Source organism: Danio rerio, chromosome 10 (genome assembly GCF_049306965.1).
Source record: "Danio rerio strain Tuebingen ecotype United States chromosome 10, GRCz12tu, whole genome shotgun sequence".
NCBI classification, from domain to species: domain Eukaryota; kingdom Metazoa; phylum Chordata; class Actinopteri; order Cypriniformes; family Danionidae; genus Danio; species Danio rerio.
In genome coordinates this window covers 6,722,931-6,750,417 of record NC_133185.1, presented here as the reverse complement: position 1 = coordinate 6,750,417, position 27,487 = coordinate 6,722,931, and the positions used below count along the sequence as shown (strand labels likewise).

Below are 27,487 nucleotides of genomic sequence, written 5' to 3'. Positions count from 1 at the left end.
TTCCTTCAACACGCCTCCCTGGAAGTTTCTAGTACACCTAGAAAGAGCTAGATAAGCTGGTTTAGGCATGTTTAATTGGGTTTGGAACTATAATATGCAGGACACCGGCCCTCCAGGACTAAGTTTGGACATCGCTGGCTTAATCCCTACTGTTTTAGATCTAGTCTTGACAAGAGACCAAAATAGAGAAGCTTTATTTTTATGATTTGCGTCATAGAGATTGCACATCTAACATAGTAGGCTACATAATATGGTACCTAATAAATAAAATATCATACATAAATATCTTTACATTATTTATATTTATAAACATACTTTTAATCACAACATTTTCTGCAATTTTTTGGAAATTAGCAACATCAAATTAGTCATTTTTATTGCAAATGTATCGCAAAAAAAAATTAGGGTGTCTGACTACCGCATTCACTGTCAGCTGAAACCATGAACAGTCATAAATTTGACCTAAAAAAAATGCATTTATTTATTATTCTGTGGCAGCTGCAAGTAAATCTTCACCTCATGGGAAATGTCGTCTCTAGGTGTGAGCTGCTGACTGATGGCTGCCAGCGAGGCCTTGTCCACTTCACGAATGCAGTTACTAAGAACCTCAATGGCATCATCACACTCCCTCTGACCCGGAGCCTTTTCCCTGAAAACATTTACAAGAGGGTATTAAACACCACACATAAAACTAATCATTTCACTAACAACATGCATAAACGGCCCTGAATGAGAAGCAGCCGTCCACCATTCGAGTTTTAATGTGTAACTAAGAGGCAAAATAAATGTGAAGTTTTAGGACGCACAAATAAACACTAGTCTCCATAGACTGCATTCTTCTGACACTTCATTTTCAGTTTTTCACAGAGAAATGCCACTATGCTGACACATGGATGACACAATCTCATTTGAATTTAAAGCGACAGTCACCAAAACAGCACAATTTGGATTAAAGCCTACAAAGGGCAGCTTCAAAGAGTTATAAGTAAACATTTGTGAGGTATTTTGAGCTGAAACTTCACATACACACTCTAGAGACATCAGAGAATTATTTTAGATTTTGTAAAATGGGCATAATAAGTGACGTGGCAGACTTAGAGGCTTATATTTAGAGCCTACTCACACTATGCTATCCGAACCATGCCCAGGCCCGTTTCTCAGATCGTTTGAGAAGTGTGTGTGCTCTGAATCGAGCTCAGGCACGGTTCACTTGGCTGGCCCTGGCCCGGTTGGAAGAGGTGGGCCTGAGCACAGTTCATTTGGGCTTTAGCGCGGTACGCTTGTGTGTGAGTGCAAAGCCTGCCTGAGCCCAAGTTCAACCATCACCTTCAGCAAACCTCCTAATTCCTGCAGCATTAGGACTTCATGATTGTTTATGAGTGTCAAAAGTGGCTAATCTGTTCAGCTAAACCTTTGACTGTGTGTCACTACATCCCAAACCAGTAAAACAATATAACTAAAGAAATCTCCACTGTGCTGAGCGAGAGCGCTTCTCTACTGAACAGCACATCATCGATGACGTAAGAATGCCCAGACCTGAATGTAATGTGAGTGCGGGCCATCGGGGGAGACGGGAGGGGGAACAATCATGCTTTGGCCTGGTTCAACTGTAGTGTGAGTACGCCCTTAGACAAAGAATAAAGGATATACATTTCTGTGAGTACCTCATGTTAGTGATGAGTTTCTTGATGGAGTCGGACACTGTTCTGGAGTGTCCAGCAAGCACAGACCACTTGGGTGGATCTTTCGGGTTGACTGCGAGCGAGCGAGCCGTCTGGATCAGTCCTGTCGAGCTTTCCAACATTGCCTTAGCGGCTGCTGTGATCGGCTCCATCGCAGCCAGACCCTGCAATCAAAGTCAACAACACAACTTTTAAGACAGTTCCAACAGGAAGACCTATTTCTCTTCTGAATCATGTAAGTTTAAGGCCCAAACCCAATTCTATTTTTATAACCCTTCCCCTTCCCCTTGAAACAGAGTGTGAAGGGAAAGGGCTTCAAAATTTACCTATAAGAAATGGGACAGCACTACAGCACCTGCACACGTCAACATATGTCATCATGATCTCTACCTTCATATGAGATCAGACGATCGCGACTGCTGTAGTTATTCCAGTTATGTTTTGGTATTTATCTTCAGGAAATCACTAACAGCATATATTATGTTATCATGATGATCTAATGTGGCAATAAGATCGTAACTGTACTGAGCATTTACACAGTGGCCATATTCATCTATGTAAACACACTAAAAACAACATTAACATTATAGCAAACTCTGCAAAAAGCTCATTCCCAGTCACTAGACTTTCTGACAGGGTATTCGAGTGTCATCGAGTGTCACAATGTTGTGGGACTGATGTACAGGAGTTATTATTAGGGATTATGGATGGCAAAATTTAGTGGTCTTTATTTTAGGGTTTGTTTTTTTAAAGCATGACGGTAAAACACAAATGGTGTTATGAATATATTAAAATGTGGTTGTTTTTTGTAAAAATTTGTAATAATGACAAATAAAATACTAATTTGTGGATCTCCTTACTTCCAGGTACAGCTATGCTGGCATTGTGGCTGGTGTATTCTGGAAAATGTTATTACCCCTAGGCTTACTACTGTAAGGTCACACCTGCTTATTATAAACTCTTAAAAATTATTTGGTTGAAAATGTCCATTACAAACAAAAGTAATCAAAAAGTAATCAGATGTAATCAGTATTTGAAATGAAATGGTAATGGTACACTACTTATTACATTATAAAAAGGGTCATTTGTGATCTGTAATTTGTGATCAGTAATTTGTAATTACTAGGGATGTAACAATATTGTAAATACCATCATACCGCAATAGTCATTTTTTTCAATATTACCGTAGGCGCATGACTCAATAAAACTATATTTCTGAGAAAAGTTTGCTCAGGCGAATGAAGCGAACGGGAGGTAGCGGGAACTACAATTCCCATCAGCCTAGGCGTGGCCATCATCCTTTGCGGTCTGTTGTCACTACAGATCCAGTAATGCGGAAATGGAGTATGTTGCTAGTAGCGGGGAAGAAAAAGAGCTGGAAATGATCGAACCTAAAGCGGGCTTTAAATCAGATGTGTGGAAGCATTTCAGTTTCTTTCTAAAAAGATACGAAAAAGGAGAAAAGGTGACAGACAAAAAAAAAACTGCATGCAGGCACTGCCAGACTGTGGTGAAATATAAGTCAAGGAATACGACTAAAAACAGTCATGGGGACTGCAGAACACAGCACTCTTGTTAGATTGATGCAAACGTTGACTTGTACCGCAAAGAGACCTCTATCTAACTCATGGCTTGTCCTCTCAAGTGGTGGAAAGACAATGCGTAACGTTACCCACTGCTGTCAACCTTGGCTAAATCATATCTCTCTGTCCCAGAAAACTCAGTCCCAAATAAGAGGTTTTTTTTTCTGTTGCAGGGAACATGTCCAGAGATCCCAGCTTTTACCAGATTATAGTTATATGTATATAAGTAAGTGAGTGATTAAATGTTGAATGTGATGAGTTTTCAACAATACTAAATTGAAACTTTATTTTTTTTATATGGTTTAATAGTTTTTTGTTATTAAAATTGTAAAATTGAAGTTCCTGTTTCGAAACTTACAGATAGATGGCTAATGTCATTGATATGTTCAGTGCTAAGGTAAATAAACACTTTTGGCACTTTTTTCGAGTCTCATTAGTTTTGTTTTGCCTTTTTCCTTTTGTTGTTTTTTAAATTATTCAATAAATACCGTACCGTGCCATTCATACCGAGGTATTATCGTACTGTGAAATTCTGATACTGTTACATCCTTAGTAATTACTGTAATTCTCCCGAGCCCTAAGTGACTTATTACCTTGCTTATTAGTTAAGTCCAGCCCTGTAAATAGCACATGAAGACTGAATAAATAAGCTTTGTTGTGTGATCCTTCTGAAATCACTCTTATATGAATTAAATACATCCTTTCTGAATAAAAGAAGGAATTACATAACGCTTACTGTCCCTAAACTTTTGGACAAGCAATAAAATAAATAAGATTACTGTGATATAACAGTGATTTAACACACCTCTGGGCTGATCTGAGCGGGTACACTTGCGAACTCTGGGTTTGAAGCGAAGGCAGTCAGGTTATCCACAGCCTCAATGAGTGGCCCAGTGGCTTCCTTACACTTCTGTCTGTTTTCCTGGTTAAAGGCCCCGTCGAGAGCCTGACATGATCACACAAACACAGAGTTATGATCACCGCAATAACACTAGCACATAAACACTGACTGATATTCTCCAAACTTGCCTTGATGGACTTGACGAGGTTGGCTGTGCTGTTGGCCACCTCTTTGGCACTCTGGACGAACTGTCTCTTAGCAACTGGGTTGGATGTCTTGGAGGAGGCGAGCCGGCAGGCATTGCACAAGGCCGAAGTGTGTTTGGCAACGATGGTGGCAGCAGAGAGAACCTAGGAAAATATGCAGGTGAATGAAACATGACTATGACTCACTATGAAGTTATTTGAAGTGACTAATATAGATTGGATTTAAAGAGCCCCTGTAATGGGTTTTTGAGAATGAACTGAGAACTGAGTGAAGTGAAATATCCAGCTAAGGCTTAAATCTGAAAGTGCACAGTGTTTAAAACTTTTGATTCATTTATAAAAGAGTCGACTCATAATGCTTCAAATGAATCATCTTGATAACGAGTCTTTAGTCGTTTCAGCATGATGTTGATACAAAACGTTAGTCCCACCCAGTTGTTGCGCGTGCAAATACGGGAAAATTGAAAACTGCAGCCCCGCCCACAAACAGTAGCAAAGAAAAAGAGCCTAGACACATACTGTAGCAGACGCCGGTTAAATCAAGTCATGTGTAGACGCTGTGCTCAGCTGGATATTATTGGAAGTGTGAGGGGAAAGTTAGTGTTATTTTCTCCCAAAGATGAAACTGTGAAAAGTCAGTGGTTAAGGTTTATTTTTGCAAAAATACCTCAGCATTATCGACCCAGCCTTGTGCAGTTCGAGTGCTTGTATTTACTTTGTACTTATGCTTGATTAAATACATGTATTTAATTACATCTGTAATTAACTTTTGTAACTACATTTGTAAATACACTGTTGACCATCCCTTACACCTTAACCCACCCATACCACCAAACCTGTCCGTAACCCAACGTCTATCCCAACTCAAAATCACCACAAGTGTTCACAAATACATTATAAACACAGTAAGTACATTGTATTTATTTTTTTGATGTAAGTACATAGTAGTTAGGGACACTTAATATAAAGTGGGACCGAAAAGACTACTGATGTAAGGGACTATGTCAGTACATGGATCAGTGGATCATGGAGCAGTTTCTTCCTCCATTTCACAAGAGTAAGTGTGTGTGATTAAAATGGTTGCCTTCTTGTTTTCTTTATCTTGCAAATTATGTATTTAATTGTGTTCTGTTACTTGTAACTGCGTTTAACTCTTTATATTCTCATATCGTGTCTAATGCCACGTTGAAAACGTGTGCTGTTTTGATTACGGATTTAAATGCGTTTGTGAGCTCGTGTTCCACTGCTGTATGTCTTTGCTATGGCCATCGTCAGCTGTTCTTACACGCTTGCAGCAATCAAGCTTCAAAATAGTTCCGCTTTTGCCACTGTGTGGATTAATACTGAATGTGTGTCATCATGGTTAAGAATAGAGCAATATGCTGGTGTTTAACTGCACACACATACCTGCCAACATCTGTCCCTGAAATCCAGGAGACCGGGGGGGCTAGGTTTGAGGTGTCTGAATAACACTCCGGCCGGAGCAAGCTGAACTGGCGTTCTAGGCGAACGTTGATCACGCCGCCCTCAACCGCGAAAGTGAAAAAGAAATGGACCGGTTCGCAGATGAAAGTGACGTCCGGATGGTTCGCGGACGCCGCCCTCACCATCCTGCCGCCCAAGGCAACCGCCTAGGTCGCCTCTATGGAGGCACCGGCCCTGATAACACAGGTGAGAACCGGAAACTGTGTACTACGATGTTAATAACTACTATGAAACGTGTTTCGGGCACTTAAAACACTAAACGGGAGGGTGGCTGGAAATGGGTCTGAAATACGGGAGACTCCCGGGAAAAACTGGAGTGTTACCAGGTATGCTCACACATACACTCTGCACTCTGATTACTTCAATATTGTTGATAAGCCGTGGTGAGCATTTCACTCTGCCTCGCGCTGAACGCTGTCGACGAATTGCAACAGACTGTTATCGGTCTAATCGGCACAGTGTAGCTTCGCGCTAAAGGCTGATTTATACTTCTGCAGCAAACGCCGGCGTATGCTACGGTGCTGACGCATAGCCCTTCGCCGTGGCCGTCGGCGTCACTGACGTGCACCTCTCAAAAAATGTAACTACACGTCGCAACAACGCGTAGCGCAAGCTCTGTGATTGGTCGGCTTGGTAGCGCTGACGAGTCTGAGCAGGACCGAGAGCCGCGTGAATGGCGCGAGCGATTGTTTACAAGTGTGGAGTCCCGTGAAGGAGCTCCGGATGGAAAGTTTTGTTTTGTGTTTACCTCATAGTTAAAGTTGTTGCACGTCCGCCGGTTCCTGCCTCAAAATGAGCGAGTTTGAGTCACTTGTACATCCAGGAAGTGTTCAGGAAAAGCAAAACAACAGCGAAGAAAACTCGACACAGAGGAGCATTAACACCTCATTGCCAACTAGCGTTTCGGAAGTGTTAATGAAGACCAACAGAGACAGCGCGCAGAAGTATAAATGCACAGCCACGCGCATTGCATGCGCCGTGAGTTACGCCGGTCACTTGACGCAGAAGTATAAACCAGGCTTAAGGAGGGGTTTGGGAACAAATTAATCACTGAACGAATCATATGGGAGTCGCAGGGATAATTAGGTAAAAATAAATACATATTATAAGACGATGAAAGTGTTTTTTACCATGCATGCATATCGGCATGTTGTAAGAGACCCTTAAAACCAAAATATGACCTTTTTAATGTATCATAGGGGCTCTTTAAGCGAAGTACGAAGAGCAAGCCCCAGGGCTAAAAGAGACTATTGTGGTATTACCTGGGACTGGGTGCAGGCTGGATCCACCAGGTTCTGACAGGCCATCTGGATGGACTGTTTGGCTCTGGCAAATTGTGAGGGGTCCACAAGACCCTTCTGGCCAGCATGGCTGTTCGGGTCTGACACACCAACCAGATACGCCCCCTGTGAGAAACACAAGACACAACCAAACAAACACAATCAAGTTCACATTATTGGTACATCACCCTCCTCCCCCCATCCACACAGACACACACACACACACAAACCACACAAATAAAATGAATCACTACAGAAATGGCAGCTCTGAGTGAACAATTTTTTAGGGCTAAGCTCAGAAAGCAGTTAAATGACTCACTGCCCATCAAAGCCATTAGGAAATCTTTTTGCACAAGTGTGTGAGAGTGTATTCTTGTGCCCATAAATAACAAAAGCACGGAGGTGTGAGCAAAGGCACAGAAGACATCGATGAAGAACAGCGGATGTGTTTGTTCATTTAATGCGCTCCTGTAAGTCCAGATGTTTGACGCATCATAGCACTGGTACATTTCATCACGCACCACCTCTTCAGCTCTCTAATTTAGGAGAGATGAGCTTCACACAGACACACACACACATAAGTGTTTTTACCTGAGCAGCTGCTTCAGTGAGACCACACAGCGCTTTAGACGCTGAACTGACCGAATCTCCAAACTCTGGCAAGTTACTGTTCTTGGCATTATGGGAAATGCCAGCCATGGCCTCACCCAAAACCTGCAAACAGCATCAACATTAATAAAGCATTAGCTCAACACTGAGATTGGGTGATTTAGTTTTCGTTTTATTGTGATCCCTGTGGCACCTTTGAGTTCTCCATCACACTGTCAATGCAGTCAAAGTAGCCCAAATCATTGACTGCTTCTGTTGGGTTCTCCAGCATTCCTCCAACCGTCTGCAGACAGACAAACACACGCACACACACACACACACACACACACACACACACACACACACACACACACACACACACACACACACACACACACACACACACACACACACACACACAAACACAAAAACACAAACAAAAACACACACAAACAAACAAACACACACACACACACACACAAACACACACACAAACACACACACACACACACACACACACACACACACAAACACACACACACACACACACACACAAACACACACAAACACACACACACACACACACACACGATTAGCATATGCAATCCACAAAATATATGCAAGGCAACAAACGAATGCTGATTTTTTACATTTGTGCTATGTTCAAGTTTCTGATCTTAAGCACTTAACACTATAAAAAACAATGCTGTCTTTATTTTTTTAAGCTGAATCAATTCAATTTTACTAGTCATCTCAAGTTAAATTATTCAAATTGCCTAAAAATATGAAGTTAAACTTTAAAAATGTGGTAAAACCTGATTAACTGATCAAATAAGTTTAAGTAACAAAAATATTTATAATGATTTTTGTCATATGATTTTTTACAATGTAGTTCAGTAGTTCAATCAATCAAACTGCCTAAAATATGAAGATAAACTTAGTATAACTTTTTTATTAAAACATTATTAATTATTAAAATAAGTTAAAGAAATGTACAAACAAATTATATATAATTTTAAAATATATATAAAATTATGTTTTTTACTTGGTTACATAGTACACATTGTATAGTTCAATCTAAATAAAATTAGAAAGAAAATCACATTTTTTGTTATTTTTTATTTTTTTGTCTGCATTTGAACACTTTCTTAGTTATGAGCCAGTTAATTGAGCACTTAATGAAAACTAGAAGAAAGATCTTTAATTTTAAGCAAACATCTCATACAAATGATAAAATTGATAACAAAGATGCATCTAAATCTTATACTACCATTCAAATGTTTTGGTTTTGAAAAACACTAATATTTTACTAATTATATTAGTATTCAATATCAGTCATTTTTGGGTAATATTACTACTTTTCCCAGTAATGGGTTGCAGCTGAAAGGGCATCCATTGTATAAAACATATGCCGCAGTAGTTGGCGGTTCATTCGGCTATAGTGACCCCTGATAAATAAGAGACTAAACAAAATGAAAGATCATGAATAACATTACTCCTAATAATAGTATGCATTCCCAATTGGTCAAAAGTGATGATCAAGGCATCTGTAATGCTACAAAAAAAAACTGACATAGAAAAAAACGTTCTACCCATACAGGAGAAGACAAAATTATTAGCCTAACTGTAAAATGTATATTTTTCCAGTGATGTTTAACAGAGCAAGGCCATTAATCACAGTATTTAACAATTCATTTTTCATCTAGACAGTTTGGCTGGACTAAAAATAAATAAATAAATAATAATTAATTAAAAAGTGGAGTTAAATCACATCACAGTTACAATTATATTTGAATACATTTTAAGAGTTATTTTTGTATATTTATTAAAAGCTATAATGTTAAACGATACTACAGTATTTTAATCAAATAAATGCAGCCCTGCTAAGCATTAGAGCAGGGCTATTCAATTGGCCTGGCTTTTCATTGGCTATTCAATTCAACCCAGCCCCAAAGGCAATTTGTTCCAGCCCTCAAAATAGTGTGCCAAGAGATCAAAAATAAATTTAGTTCAGTCGAAAAACGGCCGCTATAGTAATGAAGTGATATGCGTCTGTTCAATACAGCTCGAGCTGCAGTTGAAGGTTGTGCAAAGCGTGAGTCACCTGACATTAAACGAGTGGCGTGGGCAGACAAAAACATTTGGATATGTTTGTAGAAAAGGCCTTTCATACAATGAACTGAACTCGTTAACAGGGATGCAATGATTACACTAATTACTAATTGATTAATTACACTAATAACCACGCTTAAATTCATTACGGTTAAATAATCATAAAGGCTTCTCTATGCTGCATTTGTGTTGCACGGAACAAAACTGCTGCACTTAAACAAAGTTATGCCAACAGTGCGTTAGTTTAAAATTCCCAGCTTATACCGAGGCCAATATACACGCACATTAGATTAACTATAGCAGTAAGCCATTTACTTATTGCATCTTTTCTGCATCCAAGTTTATTATTTCCAATGGAGACATGCGCATATTGGGAGTGTTGCATGCACGGCTCGCAAGCTGACCGAAGCACTGGGTTTCCGCAGGCACACGCAGTAGAAATGATCTCACGTTGTAGTGGTTAGTTGTGCGTGGCTTCCAGTGCGATGTAAGCACAAGATACATTAGACGAATTATTACAAATTATTAAAATGATTATGTATGTATGAAAGCAGATAATAATATCAGCTTATTTAAAGTCTTAACAAATATAAAGCTTAAATTAATATTAGACAAGTAATATTTTAATAAAGTTTTTCGTATTTTTATTTGTTTATTGATTGTTCTGACATTTATTTTCATTATAAAATGATCACTCATGTTAAAATCACAAACATTTTCATTTACTTATAGTCTAAAGCAGTGCTTAATTTGTGAATTGCGAGGTCCCGGAACAGATCAGGGTAACAGATCCGCATGTTACCCAAGGATGTAGAGGTGTCACGCACGAAAGTGAAGAGCAGGGGGTTTTCGTGGACAAAAGTGAAGAGGGTTGGGGAGTCGCGGAAGAAAATGAAAAGTAAACAGTGGACAGGGGAGGGGGCGGTTGAGGAGGGGGATCAGTAAAATCAGGTGTCGGATCAGATTTCAAAGGTGGTGGATCTGGGGCCTCATGTATCAACGCTGCGTACGCACAAAAACTTTGCGTACGTTAGGTTTCACGCTCAGAATCGCTCACGTTTGGATTTACTAAATGAACTGAACGTGGGAATGTGCGCAGCTTCACGGCAGCTTTCTGGCTGGCGTATGCACATTTTTTTGTGCGTGTCTGTTTTATTTCCATTGGCGACTCCTAGAGGCAGTTGTGTTAAATTCCTCTCTACAAAGTGTCTGAGCCTTGCAATGGCAGCTGTATGAGACGGGTTCATCTAGCAGATATGTAAGGTTTCCATACCATACATTTGACCAGCTAAACATTAAAGCACAATTTGCAGCAGTCGCCTGTTTCCTAATGTAATCTGAGCTATCTACTGCACGCACATTGCTATAAAGAAACTATCTGAAGATGAATTCGCATGCGTGAATCAGAAACATTTCCATTCAATAAATGTGCAAATAAAATATGATGCACAAACTTACTGATGATTCCTACTTGTCTTTCTCGTGATAAATAGTGGGCAAAATCTGATATGTAGCGGGGAAAAAAAGAAGAAAGAGTTCATCAGACGCTGGGTTCGAGTCGAGTTTATGTTCGGATGTGTCAATACATGATCACATGCGTCTTACGATGTGCGCCACTGAGACTGCTAAGGATACTGCAACATTTTACAGATTTAAACCACACTATTTCTTTTTTTAATGCACTCAGTGCGATGTTCAGACCCAACTGTGTTAACCGCATCAGCTAAACTCTCCCACTCTATTTTTTTCTTTTGCTGTTAATGCCGGAGAACAAACTTGCAAATAACACCGCTTTTCTCCAGTCTACCTCCGAAAGCAGCACCTCCATTTCACATTCTGTTCAAAGTTTCTCTTTTTGCTTGATTTTGCCATTGCTTTTTCGTTGGGTTTTGCCATTAGCATGGTCATTAGCATATTCATACGGGGGAGGAGGCAGGGAGGGGTTTTGTGCTCGTGCATGTTGCGCTCAGTTTCACGTTCATTCAGATGTACAAAAGAATATGCGTGAGATTCGACGTACGCAGTGTTTCATATATCTGAAATTTTTTCTGCGTACGCACATTTGCAGCTTTGTGCGTACGCAATGTTTTAGTAAGATTTCCATGCAAGTCTTCCTACATGAGGCCCCTGGTGTGTTCTGGCAAAAATGAACCCCTGGTCCAAAGAGTGAAATGGACTATTGTTTGTTTTTATTAATATTTTGTGCTGTATTTGCTTACTGAGCGGCAATAAACACTTTAAAATATAATCAGTTTTCTTGTGACTTTCTAAACTAGTAGTGTTTTAAATTTAATGAATGCATTATAATCGTGAAACCATGATTACTCTTCAGACTATATAATCGCACAACCAAAATGTATATTTGTTGCATCCCTAAATGTTACGCAGTTTAAAACAAAACAAATGAATGTGTCTGAATGTAGAGGAAGCCTATTTGAGTAATGCACTGCTTTTCTTGTGCTTTGAATATGTTTGTAAAAAAAAGCCACATTGTACAATGCCGTGATGTTGTGTAGTATCAAAATACAACATATTAACATTTTAATGTAGAAAAGCCAACATGGGTGTCTTAAGGAGCAGAAATACATCATATGGGCTCTTATATTGCTGTTGTGTCATCAATTATATTGCAAGTCATATCTCTCCGGCCCTTCATTTGGAATGCTTTTCATGAACTGGCCCCCATGACAAACTAATTGAATAGCCCTGCATTCGAGACTATTCCAAAGCACTAAACTACAATCTAACCAAAACTTTAATGATGGTGTAATGACTTAATTATATCATTACTGCCTCAAAAATAAATTTTTAAAACAATTTAAAACCCGCACACAGTCCAATATTCGCTGCTCAATATTAAACAGAATGTCAAATCAAGCATACACATATATGAAAGAGCATCTATATATAAAAACTTAAAAAAACACATGTTTTTCAAGTACGTTATTACATTATTATAATAAATAAAGCAAAAGAGAAAAGTCTCAAAAAGGAATGTCATCTCGCTCTTCATAATACACTGCTCAGTTTAGGTTGAATATGAGTCCAAATGCTGCATATGAAAGCGAGACACTCACACAAACTGATGAGGACAGAGAAGATGCGGAAACAGAGGTAAAAAAGAGAGAGAGAGAGAGAAGAAGAAGCACCTCAAGCTCACGGAGAGCGTTGTCACACTCCTTCTGTCCCGGAGCCTGCTGGGTACACATGCTGATCAGCTGATTAATGCTGTCTGTCACCGCGCTATCCAGAAAGAAAGAGAGAGAGACATCAGAGTTTGCTGAGGAAAGGGGAGGAATAGTGTGAGAGATCTGTGAGAAACAGTCCACCCACGTGCGTTACCACACACTGACACACTCTCTCGCGCTCTCTCTCTCTCTCTTGCTCTGATGCTCAGTGCGGGAGTGATGGGAGTTTTGGAATTTGAGCGGAGAAAAGCCATTAACTGCTGTTGTTTCATCCTGCCTTGCTTTTTTTTTAATTCACGCACCTCTGAGAGCTGCAGCGATGCAAACAGCTTTGCTTTTGTAGATTCTCATTACATAATTGCGCTCATTTCAACCCAAATGTGTCTAAAAGCGACTATGCCACTTATGTAATGCACTGTATGTCAATAGAAGAGCTGTGAGTGTGTGTGTGTGTGTGTGTGTGTGTGTGCTTGATTTCCTTCTTCCTACTATCACAGGCACACAATATCTGAGGGCTCTTAAGAAATGCTCCAAAAACACAGTAAGCTCCTGACACAGAGACAGATTCAAACAGCAGCTGATGTAAAAACAATGAACACTTGAGACATTTCTTAAGCCAAATTCTATTGACCTTATTCTGCAATGCGGAAGGGCGCTCGTTTTTCTAAGTGTTTTAGAACTTCCGATTCAGTTGCCTATGGGTGAAATGACTAGGAATAAGAAATGGCAGAAAACAGCCAATCTACAAACTGCTGCACGATACTGGGAAAATCTGGCGTTGCGATATTTTGATTTCTGCTATGTACAGTGCATCCGGAAAGTATTCATAGCACTACACTTTTTCTTTTTTTTCTTTTTTAAATGCTTTGTTACAGGCTGTTGGGATTTATTAGTACTGACGATAGCAGTGATTACTGGTCTACGCAATGGGATTTGATAAACACAGAACAGGCAACAGAGTGCTAACCGAGCAGCAGCAGCGAGTTGGTTCTTCAGATTTGGCGAGTTGGGGTCTGTGGACAGAGCTTTAGCCGCCAGCAGGAGTTTGCTGGAGGACATGGAGATGGTCTTCAGGTTGGTGACCACTTGAGTTTGGTCTTCTTTAGACTACAGGAAGAGACAAGAGGAGACATTATTAAAACAGCCCAAAAGGAAAACGAGCACAATTCTTATTGAAATTAGCATTTGTGGTATGCCTTAGCATTCCGCAAGCCTCTGGTAGTCTTCGGTCATTTTGACATTTCATCAGAATGTAAATGAACAAAATATTGAGGCAATGATTCATGCATGCCTAATGGTTGTTCAAAAATAGTCACACTTGTGGTCTTTAGGAAATTAATGTGGGAAAAAAATATGAACATTCAGAAAATATTTCATTTGCAAAAACACAAATTCACCATGATGCTGAAAAAAGTGCACAGAAATGAACGGGGTGACACTCTTAAGGGTAATTTTTTTTACAACCAATGTTTTTGTTTTTTTTAAATGGCAGAGTCTCGATTTTACCTGGAAATAATGTAATCATTTAAACATAAAAAATTCCATTGTTTTCAATAGGGATAATGGATGTTAATTACCACATGCAAATTAATTATTACAACAAAGCCGTCTCAAAATTCCAAATAATATAGAAAACAAAAATAAATTAGATTCATTTTGCTAAAAAAAAAAAGCCCAGAGGGTTCTTTACAGTGCCTTTTTGACCAGCTAAGACCACAAGTGCGATTCCCAAATAAGTGACACCAGAGGGTTAAATCTATTTCTAGAATAATTAAGCAAAAGTGATCAAGGCTCATTCTTTAGGCAAATTACCTGTTTGTAAACATTCAGGATGCGTGCGCATCGAGGTTGCAGAAAGAAAAACCGAGAGCGCTAGCATTTACAGCGAGGGAATGAGACCCAATGCGGTTACAGAGTTTGTTGTTGTATTAGAGATGAGTTATATTGATTACATATTATATATATTAATTACATAATGCTTTCAGCGTATTATAACAGCTTGTCACCCAGTAATTAACATAAAGTGAGCGGCGTTCATCTGACAGGTCCATTTGCGATAGCACCCTTCCAATGGATATTGGATGAGACGAAATGGCCAAGCATCCAGCCCGGAATACACAACTATCTTATTGAAACTGCAAGTGAAGTTAAAAGCCTACAAGTCTTTGGATGCCTATAATTTTGTTCTTTGTGGTCATGTGCAAGAAATAATGTTCCATGATTACCAGATTTAAAACTTTGTAGTGCTAAAAACCAAGGTTCTGCCTAGTCAATGACAAGGAAAGAAGACGGAGCTGTACAAGGCCTGGGTAACCATCAACAAGCAAAACAACTACATTCTAAAAGAACTGCATCAGTACGGCAGAGTATGTGAAATAACATTGTTACATTTCATTCAAAGCATTCAGTGTCCGCAGTTAAATTCACCATATTTAACTGTTTTTGCTGAAATCATTGCTGCAATCAAAAATGAGTAATGTGTATGATTCCGCATAGCGTGAACTTACCTGATATGAAATGAGAACTGCAGAGTCCAGCATTTTTAATCAGCTCTTCTGATGGCTGTTAGCCGAAGACGTCTGCGGTTGACATTAAAGCAATGTGGTGTACGGTAAATTTTAAGTTTTCTATTTTTGTACTTTTGCGACATGTTTGCTATTGCAACCGGTCATTTTTTGCAACCATTATGCACAATTGAACCCGTGTGACGTCATGTGACGTAGGTTGGTAATTCCCCTATATTGCAAAGCCTTGCCAACATTCATGTACTGTATCTGTCCATACCTGGGATTGTCCAGCCATGTCCACTCCAGCCTGCAGGAATTGGTTAAAGTCTTGTCCAAACTTCCCGGAGGCTTTGGCCAGGTCCTGGGTGGTGCCACGCGAGGCCTGCACCAGCTCATTTGCTGACTGGTTTAGTCCAGCTGCAGCCTCGTTCAGATTGGCCTGAGCCTCTTGGAAATTCTTCCCACTCGCTGGAAACTGCAGAAACATCAGACAGCGAGATCAGAGCGTCTGTTTCTAAAACTACAATAGCTGTAACATTGCTAAGATGAATATTTAACAGGAAACACAGAGTAAACAGGAAGAACTGAAGTTTGTTTAAGGCCATGCAGTCCTTCAGTGCACTCATGCACTGGTGGATGGATGGATGGATGGATGGATGGATGGATGGATGGATGGATCTATCTATCTATCTATCTATCTATCTATCTATCTATCTATCTATCTATCTATCTATCTATCTATCTATCTATCTATCTATCTATCTATCTATCTATCTATCTATCTATCTATCTATCTATCTATCTATCTATCTATCTATCTATCTATCAGTTTGTCTATCCATCCATCCATCCATCCGTCTGTCTGTCTGTCTGTCTGTCTGTCTGTCTGTCTATCTATCTATCTATCTATCTATCTATCTATCTATCTATCTATCTATCTATCTATCTATCTATCTATCTATCTATCTATCTATCTATCAGTTTGTCTATCCATCCATCCATCCGTCTGTCTGTCTGTCTGTCTGTCTGTCTGTCTGTCTGTCTGTCTGTCTGTCTGTCTGTCTGTCTGTCTGTCTGTCTGTCTGTCTGTCTGTCTGCCTGCCTGCCTGCCTGCCTGCCTGCCTGCCTGCCTGTCTGTCTGTCTGTCTGTCTGTCTGTCTGTCCATCAGTTTGTCCGTCCATCCGTCTGTCCGTCCATCCACCCCACCTCTGTCTGTCTGTCTGTCTGTCTGTCTATCTATCTTTGCATAGATTAATGGAAAAAATATAGAGAACGACAGATGAATAGATAAAGAATTGACCACAAGATGAAATGAAAAGACAAATGGGTGGATGATCGAGTGAAAGACAGATTAATGGATTAAAAATTCTGATTAAAAATTCACAGATGATGGATAGACTGAAATTTGGATGCAAATATAATTGGTTGATCATATGGATGTAATGATTCACTCAACTCACAATTTGATACTGATGCCAATGTTTATTTTAACAATTTAGAATTGAACAAGTGCCCTTTTATAACTGATCAAATACTGCACATCTCTTTGTAAAATTGATCTATATTTTGTCTAGTTACTACTAAATTGCAATTTTAAAACAAACAATTCCAAATTACTGAAAGAATTGATTTTCTTTTATGGCACAAGCTGAGGTCTTTACACTCATAACCACTTTAAACTATCAGCAGCTACAACTTGATCTTGCTATTTTGCATGTTGAATGAGTTTGTAGTAAACACACTGCTGTTTAAAACAGGTATCATGATTAATTAAACAATCTAACCCTTTTGAATCAATTATCAACCAGACATTAGTGACTCATTACATCTCTAATCAACCATTTTTATAACAATCTGACAGAAAAAAAACATTATGTTATTATTATTGTAACCTTTATTTTACCAGGAAAGACACATTGAGATTAAAAAATATCTTTTACAAGAGCGTCCTGGCCAAGATTAGGCAGTATACATGTCACGTAAGTCTAACAGACAAAAAATAAATAAATAAAATTAACATGAATCACACTGACAAACTATTCAAAAAAATCTACAAAACTTTGTTTCAACTTCTAAATCTTTTATAGTCTTTTTAAAAGCATGTACTGAAATCAATTCTTTGAACTGCAACTGTGTTTGCAGATTATTCCATGCAAAAGGTGCTGCGTACTTAAAAGCCTTTTATCAATCTCAGTCCACACTTCAGGAATAGATAGTAAATAAATATACTGTGACCGAAGACAATAACTAAGAACAGGCTTTTTACAAATGTAATTCTGTAAATATGGTGGGAGTAAACCCCGTATAGATTTGTAAACAAGGATATGCCAATGCTTTAGCCTACGAATGGACAAAGCAGACCAACCTACTCTAGTATACAGCACACAATGATGAGTTAGGGATTTAAAGTTAGTTATAAATCTTAGTGCACCATGGTAAACAGTATCCAATGCATTCAGACTTTGAGACTGAGCATGCATATAGATAACATCACCGTAGTCCAATATCGACATAAATGTTGCCTTAACCAGCTTCTTTTTAGCATCAAAAGGAAGTTCTTAATTCTAAAATAGAATAAAACAAAATCTCACAATAAACCTCTCTGTTGCAATTAAATCTGTTTGTCTCCCTCCAAACAGACACATTTGCAGCCATTCAATCAAATTCAAATGTGTGCTGTGAATCATTTTTACAACAATAAATTAGCTTTGTGAGAACAGGCCTTTAGAGCTGGACAGCCATTGTTAAACCACATGTATTTCACCGGCCGACATCAGTTATGTTATATAAGTCACTTAAGACTTGGGTCAAAAGGACCATCTAGATGACAACAATAGCGGAAAATACTTGTCTGTGAAAGGACACGATGAGTGGCTTCATGGCCTTGGGGACTCACTTTATCAGACAGCAGTTTCTTGCTAGCTTCCCCGACAGTTCTGATGGCATTATCCACATCCCTCTGCCCCGGCAGACAGTTTACAGAGCGGTTCAGTGCCTGAGACACAGCCTTGGCTACCTGAAAACACACACATATGCAAAAACACTTGTCTAGTTATGCTAATCATAGAGACAAGGGGCAATTTTCTTTTCAAAAATAATAAGCCCTGCACCCAATGGAAGACAAAATCTCCCGTCAGCAATTAAAAGGGAGGATTCGTTACTTAATTTAAACTCTAATTCCATTCAGCTTTTCTTATTAAGTACTCAAGCTGAGGTAGGGGTTTAACCTGGGCCAGTCTTTGCTGACTGTCAGGGTCTCCTGGTTTGGCTATGGCCCTCTTGGTCTCTTCAATCAGGCTGGCGGATTTGTCCATGACATCGCCGGTGCAGTCCAGCATTGCGTTACGGGCTAGAGGATCTTCAGTGTTGGCTGCCACTCCACGAGCGGCTGAAGCCAGCGAGCGCAGAGCCTGAGCCACATCACGAGCAGCCATACCTGAACAGAGTATTCAGAAAAACCTTTGTGTAAAGGCCCTTTGTGTAATGTCCTGATTATAAAAGTCTTATGAACATCCCCTTCAAGTAAAGTGTTACCATATTTTGGTGGAGGTGATCACAGTGTTGCCAACTTGGCAATTTTGTGGCTATATTTAGCAACTTTTCAGACCTCACTAGCGACAAATTGTCAAAAAAGTGACTAGCGACAAATCTAGCGACTTCTTTGGTGTCACATGGGATTTGTGAAGACACTGATGAGTCCAAACTGTACCGTTCCTAGTAGTTTGAACGAGCAGCGGGTCGTTTACCCCACTCTCGCCTCAGAGCTCAGAGTCTCTTACACCTGCAGCCTGAAGCCTGGTTTATACTCGACGTGTTCGCTAGTTCGCTTGAGTGCGCAATATTTGCAGAGGTTTATTGAGACTCGAGCGAACAGTTCTTGTGGCGCCGCATTTGAGTTGAATATGAATCACTTTGAAGAGGTTTTTGTTTGAAACAGGTACGACTGTACATGCATCTTTATGATCCGTCCATGCGTGATCATAGGGATAGCCAGATGAAAAAGAATTCTTCGCTAGAAATTGCAACAGTCGTGGGAAAGAAGAACGTTTTTGTAAAAGTTTGGAAAACCTGAGGTATAAGTTTGTTAAAGCCAAAAAGAGAGGGCATGGCAAAAGTGAAGACCCAGGCGGTTTTAATATTACAGAAATATGTTTTTTTCACCAGTAATAGGTTTTACTCTGATGTATATATTACAATTTTGAATTTAAAACAATTTAATAGTTAAAAAACTAAAATGAAGGAACAAAATTATTTCTTTGATAACTGGAAAAGAATATTTTAGTTTTATATCAGTTTACAATATACTGACGCCCTGCTTTTAGGCTTTATTGGTGACAATGGTCAGGAATGATGGATCATTATTGCCTTTTTAGTATATAAGTAGAGGACACAAACTAGCCAGACAGTAATGTTTGAATGTGGAGTGGGCTAAATCTAAAAAAAAAAAAAAGTCAGTATTTTTTATTTTATTCTTGCGAAAATAAAAAAAATATTTGTAGCTATTAAAAATCCACATTCTGTTGTCATACAATTTTTAATGAATTTTAATAGAACTGTCTGAGATATGAACAAAAGCAAGTGATGCATCAAAGTTTGATTTAAAAAAATCTTGAATGATTATAAAAATAAATCCTTACAAAAAAATCCTTATAATCATTAAAATAATTTTTAAAATAATAAAAATAATTAGTTAAAAAATCTTGAATGATATTAATTATATAACGTAGTTCTTTAAACTTCCTACTTCTGTTCATCTGTCTGATTTTACGGTGGGTTTCTTTTGAACACCCCCTGTCGTTTAAGGTATATCTCAGTGGCAAACGCATCAAGTATAAAAGCTTAGTCTGTTTCGTGAGATGTGTGTGCAGTCAGTGGAGGTGTGCGTCACTGCGCCAGGTGAAAGTAGAAATCAGCCTTGAGAGCGGATAGTTCCTCTGCATATAGACAGTGAATGTTTTAGCACCGTGAGGTATTTACTTACTTAGTACAGTCAAACCGATCTGCTCCTCTTCTGTTTTAAATGTAACAATTTAGTTGTACCTTTTATTCTTTTCTTTCTGTTGTTCACAATCACAGAGATTTTAGTGACACCAGTATCTGAACTTTATTATGTCTGAGAGATTACAGCAAATTCACTCCACATCTACATTGATATACTGTATTCAAACAACAAAACATTTAATTAAATTGACATGCAAATATAAAGCATAGTGCAAATATAAATACCGCTTTATTACCATAGGCTGTTCAACAAACAGAAACCGTTGGATGCGATGATGTAGGTAATATGCAAATTGGTGGTATGATGTAATCTAGCGACTTTTGGAGCAGAGATTAGCTCCTTTTCATTGAAAATAGTTGGCAACACTGTGTGATCATTAGACTGTCGTGAAATCTTTATAATCACGACACTTTATAATCATGACACATGAGACTTTATGCATGCTTATGACAACTGTCATTAAATGTAATTCGCTCAGTTGTCAACAGACAAGACAACAAAAAGTGTCATTAATCTGTCATGGAAAATTCAAAACTCAAATGGACAGAAGAATCAAACATGGATGTCCAGCTGACAAACCGGCTAGTACTATGATGGTGTACCTAATAATGTGACCAAACATAGGATCGAGACGTTTTGAAAAGATGGATTTGATCAAAAATGCTCAAATCGCTGTAATAAGCTAAGGGCTAGTGGTGTGTGTGGTTGATGTGTTACCTGTGTAGTTCTCATTGCCTTGAGTTGCTTCACTGAGGAGCTGAGCAATGGCAGAGCTCACGGCTTTAGTGCTGGAGCCCAGATCCTGAGAGCACTTCTCCAGCTAAACACAAACACAATAAAAACATGTTAGAGGAATCACATTCGTCCCATATCTCAAAAATAATGGTCAAGCAAGCCTATGGCTATCAACAGTGGTAGAAAGAGTACTGAAAAATCATACTCCAGTAAAAGTACCATTACTTGCCTAAAAATGTAGTACTTGTTGTAAATATTACTCAAAGTATGAGTAAAAGGCAGACCTTTCAAAAGTATTCAAGAGTAGTGAGTATTACGCTTTTAAAAGCTGATGCATTTACATATAATTTGTGGATGTGTGTAAACGTAACATTCTGTAGTGGATCTAGTTATTGCTCAGCAGACACACAACGTCATAAAACGTTAATATCAGGTTAGATTTAGGTTGTGATGTCAGGTGACCAAAATTGAATGTCTAACCAGCATCTAAGGACAACGTTATTTTGATGTTGAATAATGACATCAAATGACGTTGATATTTGGTTGATTTTAGGTTGTTAGAAAGTGAACAAAATTCAACATCGAGCCAACATCTTAAACCAACGTCATATTGACATCAAATACTGACATTTGTTCATCAGGTATGGCCAAAATCCAACGTCTGATAAACGTCATAGTGATAGCGTCCACAGAACGCTAAGCTGTAACATCATTAGACGTTAATATTTGGTTGGTTTTAGGTTGGACATTGACGTTGACCTGATGTTGAGTTCTGATGTCAACTCAATTTTTATTTCCAAACAAAATACAGCCACCCCATGACGTTAGGGTACAACGTCAATCTGACATCATATGTTGACGTCTTGTGCCTGCTGGGTGTTTAAGGTCATTTCAGTCATCATACAGTAAACATCAGTTATCTTCTCATCAGTGACATGCATGCCGATGTCCTGCACAGTTTAGCTCCAACTCTAATCAAACACACCTGCTTATAGATTTCTAGTGAAGTCTTGAAGACACTTAATAGCATGTTCAGGTGAGTTTCATTAGTGTTGGAGCAAAACTGGGCAAGACACCGGCCCTCCAGATCTGAGTTTGCCCACCCCTGATCTAAACAGTCTTTGGGTCAATGCAAAAGTGCCAACTTGATTGGTGGAGAAGGTTTTAATGCGACGCGTAAAAAAAAAAAAAAAAAAAAACGAACATGAGGCTTTTTTTTTTAAATGACGCTTTTGCGTCAGCCGTTTTGCGTGTTGGTGTGCATGATAACATTGGTGCCCTTTATTTAGTCATGAGGCGTTAAATGTCGACGGAAAACACAAGCAAAAAGCTTCCCGGTGTGCACGGGCCTTTAGAATTGAGAAACAGTTTGTGCTTTTAAGCCTTTGAATGCTACCTTCTCTGTGAAGTCGTTAACACCCAATGATTGTAAACACCATATGTTTTTTCGATTGCTCTTATCTGATTGGATGTTGTGAGCATGTTATTTTCTTCTGTAACCTGGTAGAAATCAATGCAGAGAAAAAAACGGCAACATGATGGCAACCTCAAATTATGAGGCTAAAAGAAAACTTGTGATTCTAACGTCTAACAACACAATGAAAAAAGATATGTTCTAAACGGTTTGCCGCCAGTTTGGCAAATCAGTCACCATTTTTTGCAATAAAATACCTGCACATTTTCCATACTGCTGTATTTTACTGCCAAATATTTTAACATTGTCAAAATCTTTAAATTCTGGATTCACACACATTATTTGTGACCAATTATGTAAAAGATGTGGTTAAGAAATAGCTATTAACCTCTTTTTTTTTTGGTGGGGCCAGTGAAAATTTTGGCAGGGCAAGTAAAAATCTAAACCACTAATCCATTCGGGCCAGTAGAATAAAATCCTTAGCATTGAACCATGATGTGTGTAACAGTTGTTTTCAAAATAAAAAGTCATAAAATGAACAAAAAACATTCCATGATGTAATGAAGTTGTCATTTAATAAGAATATGTCAATAACTCAATTTTGACAAAAATGTCAGATAGAACATTATAATTCTAAGGTGACGAAATAGTGCGGTAAAAGTACTGATGCAGCACACTTCGTAAAGTACATTTTCTGAGAAAAAACTATTTATTCATTCATTTTCCTTCTCTATTTCAGAGGTTGCCACAACAGAATGAACCACCAACTATTGCAGCATATGTTTAATGCAGCGGATGCCTTTCCAGCCGCAACCCAGTACTGGGAACCCAGTACCTTACACACTCATTCACACACACTCATACACTACAGGCCAGACTAACGGTGGCAGGCCAGATTGACCGTCAGGCCACCGGGAATTGTCCCGGTGCTCCCTAGGGCCAGTCCGCCCCTGATGTTAAGCATTATAATATGATACTTTACCCCACTGCATTTGGTGTCAAAGTAAAATCTCTTTTTTGTTTGGCCACTACAAATTAAAAACCTTTAAAAGTTATGTTGGAAGTTTGCAGAGGCTCTAATTAGGAACTGGTTGAAATCTTTTGCTAAGGACCAATACAAAGACACTATCAGAGAGCCTATTACTGCCCGCGTTAATATAAATAGCTCATATCGCCAGCAGCTTCACTTTTTCTCATAAGTGAGCTATGAACGACATAAATGGCAGCGAGTGTGTGGTGGTTTGCGTCTCGCTGCAAGTGATGTTTGTGAAATGAGCTGACTGACTGACTTGTGGGTTCAGGTGTGAAAACTGCATACATACTCTTTATGATACTTCTCTTCGCATTTAAAAATAGTAACAGCCAAATAGTGACTGTAACAATCTCATTTGTTGGCCACCTTAGCTTATAACTAGGCCCACACAAATCCAAAGATTACTGAGCCCATTATTCAGTTTATTTAATGTGTGTAAATACATATGTATTTAGTTCTTAAATTAATTTTTTTATTATTATTTAATAATAAACAAACGTTTTGTACGTTTATGTACAATACAATTTATGTACAATCAGATTTGTATTAATTAACTAATCTATCAATCAATTAATCAATTAAGTAATCAATTAATTAATTATTCAGTTAATTAATTATTTATTACGTAACTAATTAATTAATTAGTTAATTAATTGATTGATTAATTGATCGTTTGAGTAATTGATTAATTGATATTTCTGCTTCTGTTTAGATGGTAAACCTTAAAAGTTATGTCATTTTTCGTCATGTATTACGTTTTCGAAATCCTTATTTTTTTTAAATATTCTATGCAGAATTAGCAAATAAGCTTGCAGATTCTATCTCCTTATAAACAAGGCAAGATAGAATCTGTGAACATGTTTTGCTATTTCTGCACAGAATTTTGCCAAAAGAACAAAAAATCTGCTGATTTATGTAGAATTATTTTGAAAGTAAAGTGACTAAAAACTGAACACATGAGAAAAAAAAGTCACTTTTATTTTAGGTATACACGGCAAATCTAGTTAGAACTATTTGTTTGGTACACTAAGCAAGTCTGATATAATATCTACTAAAATACATTACTTAATAAACTGTATTGTACGAAAATAATACAAACATTTACATATCATTCAATAATATTACAAATTAACATAAAAGCTGAATGTACACTTCTGGTCAAAAGTTTTGGGTCGGTAAGATTTTTAAATGTTTTATAATAAGCTTCTTCTGCTCACCAAGGCTGCATTTATTTAATCAAAATGTAATGTTCAAACATAAAGTTCAAAAATATAAAAATGACAATAATTTTGTTTGAAACTACATACAATGTAAAATTATAATAAATATTTAAGAATTTATTTTACATTTAATAAATGCCACCTTGATGAACAGAATAAAAAAAAAACATGAAAAAAAACTGACCTCAAACTTTTGACTGGTACTGTATATACAGTTAAAGTCAGAATTATTAGCGTAAACATAATAGTTTTAATAACTCATCTCTAATAACTGATTTATTTCCTAATTGCCATGAGGACAGTAAATAATATTTCACTACATATAGTTCAAGACACTTCTATACAGCTTAAAGTGACATTTAAAGGCAGGTTAGGGTAATTAGGCAAGTTATTGTATAACGATGGTTTGTTCTGTAGACTATCGAAAAAAATATAGCTCAGAGGCTAATAATATTGACATTAAAATCATTATTTCATTAATAAAAACTGCTTTTACTCTAGCCGAAATAAAGCAAATAAGACTTTTGCTGGAAGAAAGAATATTATCAGGCATACTGTGAAAATTTCCTTGCTCTGTTAAACATAATTTAGGAAATATTTAAAAAAGAAAAAGAAAATCAAAGGGGGGCTAATAATTCTGACTTCAACTGTGTGTTGCAGTCATTGAAAACATTGCAATGTGAGTTTTTTCCCAATAGATTTTAATACTTTATAGGACCATCAATTTAAAATTAAGCACCTTTCTAATTCAAACCCAGCATATGTAGCATTTCTCAATAAAAGTCCTTACTGTACTTAACATTTCACTTGCACTATACATACAATAATGATGATCACAATGTGTCATTTTTAAAACTTCGACCTTTTAAAACAGTCATATTCAAAGAACTTCAATAAAACTATATGAATTTAATAATAGTAAAACTCAAACATGGTTTCCGAAATATTGATTATATGTACATTATTTGTCATAGTTATTGTACAGTATTTAAATGTAAGGTTTTTAATTCAGGATATTTCTCTTTTTGTTTCTGTTTTTGAAAGTTTTTACAATCCTTAACATAAACAGATTTCATTTCAAGACTAAATTCAATTCAATTTAATTCACTTTCAAGGACCTACGTTTCCTTTTAAATACAGTGCTCAGCATAATTGAGCACACCCTAAAATTCAACACATTGTTGAAAACAAATCTTTTTATCCATTTCTCGGTGAATACAGGCAATGTATTTTGCTGCATTTAAATAAAACAGATTTATTAAACAAATACATTTATGAAAGTATCATTTTGGTCACCAAACATATATAGAATTTGAAAGATAATACATTTCCCAGAGATGGGCTGCGTAAAAACTTGCTGGATATGTTGGCGGTTCATTCTGCTGTGGCAACCCCGGATTAATAAAGGGACTAAGCTGACAAGAAAATGAATGAATGAATGAATGAAGATAATACAATTAAATTCAAGCAAAATATTTTAAAATAAATTACAACATACACAATATCAACTATTTGTTTCAATTATTTTGCTTCTGATTTTTCCTCATTTTAAATTTTGTATTTAATACTTTTCTATAACATAAATTTGGCTGTACTAGTTTTTGGACCATTATTGTAAGTTATTTTGTAAGATAAGCTCCAGATTTGGCTTCAGTACTGACTAATCTAATGTACATGCACAAGCATATAGCTTCCTATTAAAGTTATGAATTTAAAAGATAGATTTGTGAGGGGTGTACTTACATATGCTAAGCACTGTACTTTCCAGGACTTGAATCAATATGTCTAAAATGAAAGTACTTTGAAGAAGCATGGGAAGTCTGTTCTGCTGATTTCTACAAGCCTTTTTTATACTTATTTTTATAGATGAATACAGCATTGCATAAAGTACAAAACCAGAGTTGTAGTAAATACATGTAGAGAACTGAAACATCCATAGGACGTATAAAAGAGGAAAGAAAAATAAATAAATCTAAAAAAAAAAAAAAAAAAAAAAAAAAACAATAAGACAGATGAAGTGGAGAAAGGAGTGACCTTGATTATAACAATATGGCTCGTAACTGAAGAACTAAAGACGTGACAGAAGTCCATGGAGTCTGGAAGTCACAATGCACATGTCATTTCATACATTTCCCATGTGGGCCTACTTTTAACCTATAAATGCATGTACATAAGTGCGCATGGTGTTCATTCATCTCATCCACTCACCGTTTCTCCAGGCAGGGGTCTGAGTTTGCCCTCAGCAGCTGAAGCTTTGGCCTCCTGCATGTCCCTCTCCAGCCCTCGTACCATAGTCAGAGCGTTATCAATCTCCAACGGACCACACGCCTCCTGAGCCTGAGACAGACAAACACATCAAATCCACTGCGAAAGTACCACATAAAAGTGTACACGTTCACGTACAATAACAGTTCATAAAGTTAACCGTAATGCTAGTTGGAAGGTTTTTATTTTGTTTTTGAGGTTTACAGCTAGAATACATGTACATTCACTTAAAGAATCTTACATTTCTTTCTTAACAAGCTTATTTCTCACAGCATCTGACATGATTAGTTCAATAATGCAACGTTCGATAGTAGAGAGCAAATCAACGAAGAACTATAAGGTCAA

At 37.7% G+C, this 27,487-nt stretch overlaps 1 protein-coding gene across 5 annotated transcripts in view; it reads right to left on the bottom strand.

The window, feature by feature from the left end:
- tln1 (talin 1) overlaps window positions 1-27,487 on the bottom strand; it is a 207,001-nt gene that overhangs the window by 57,575 nt on the left and 121,939 nt on the right. For all 5 annotated transcript variants that reach the window (XR_012385895.1, XR_012385896.1, XM_005155499.6 and 2 more), the window contains 14 exon segments: window positions 27,086-27,214; window positions 21,193-21,295; window positions 18,701-18,909; window positions 18,370-18,489; window positions 15,750-15,947; window positions 13,933-14,072; window positions 12,927-13,020; window positions 7,880-7,969; window positions 7,669-7,791; window positions 7,060-7,203; window positions 4,295-4,456; window positions 4,071-4,211; window positions 1,665-1,846; window positions 517-649 (listed from right to left, as the gene is read on the bottom strand). Coding sequence is in view for 3 of the 5 variants with exons in the window: in XM_005155499.6 (XP_005155556.2) it covers window positions 517-649; window positions 1,665-1,846; window positions 4,071-4,211; window positions 4,295-4,456; window positions 7,060-7,203; window positions 7,669-7,791; window positions 7,880-7,969; window positions 12,927-13,020; window positions 13,933-14,072; window positions 15,750-15,947; window positions 18,370-18,489; window positions 18,701-18,909; window positions 21,193-21,295; window positions 27,086-27,214 (1,968 nt within the window). In the remaining 2 variants the exon portion in view is untranslated.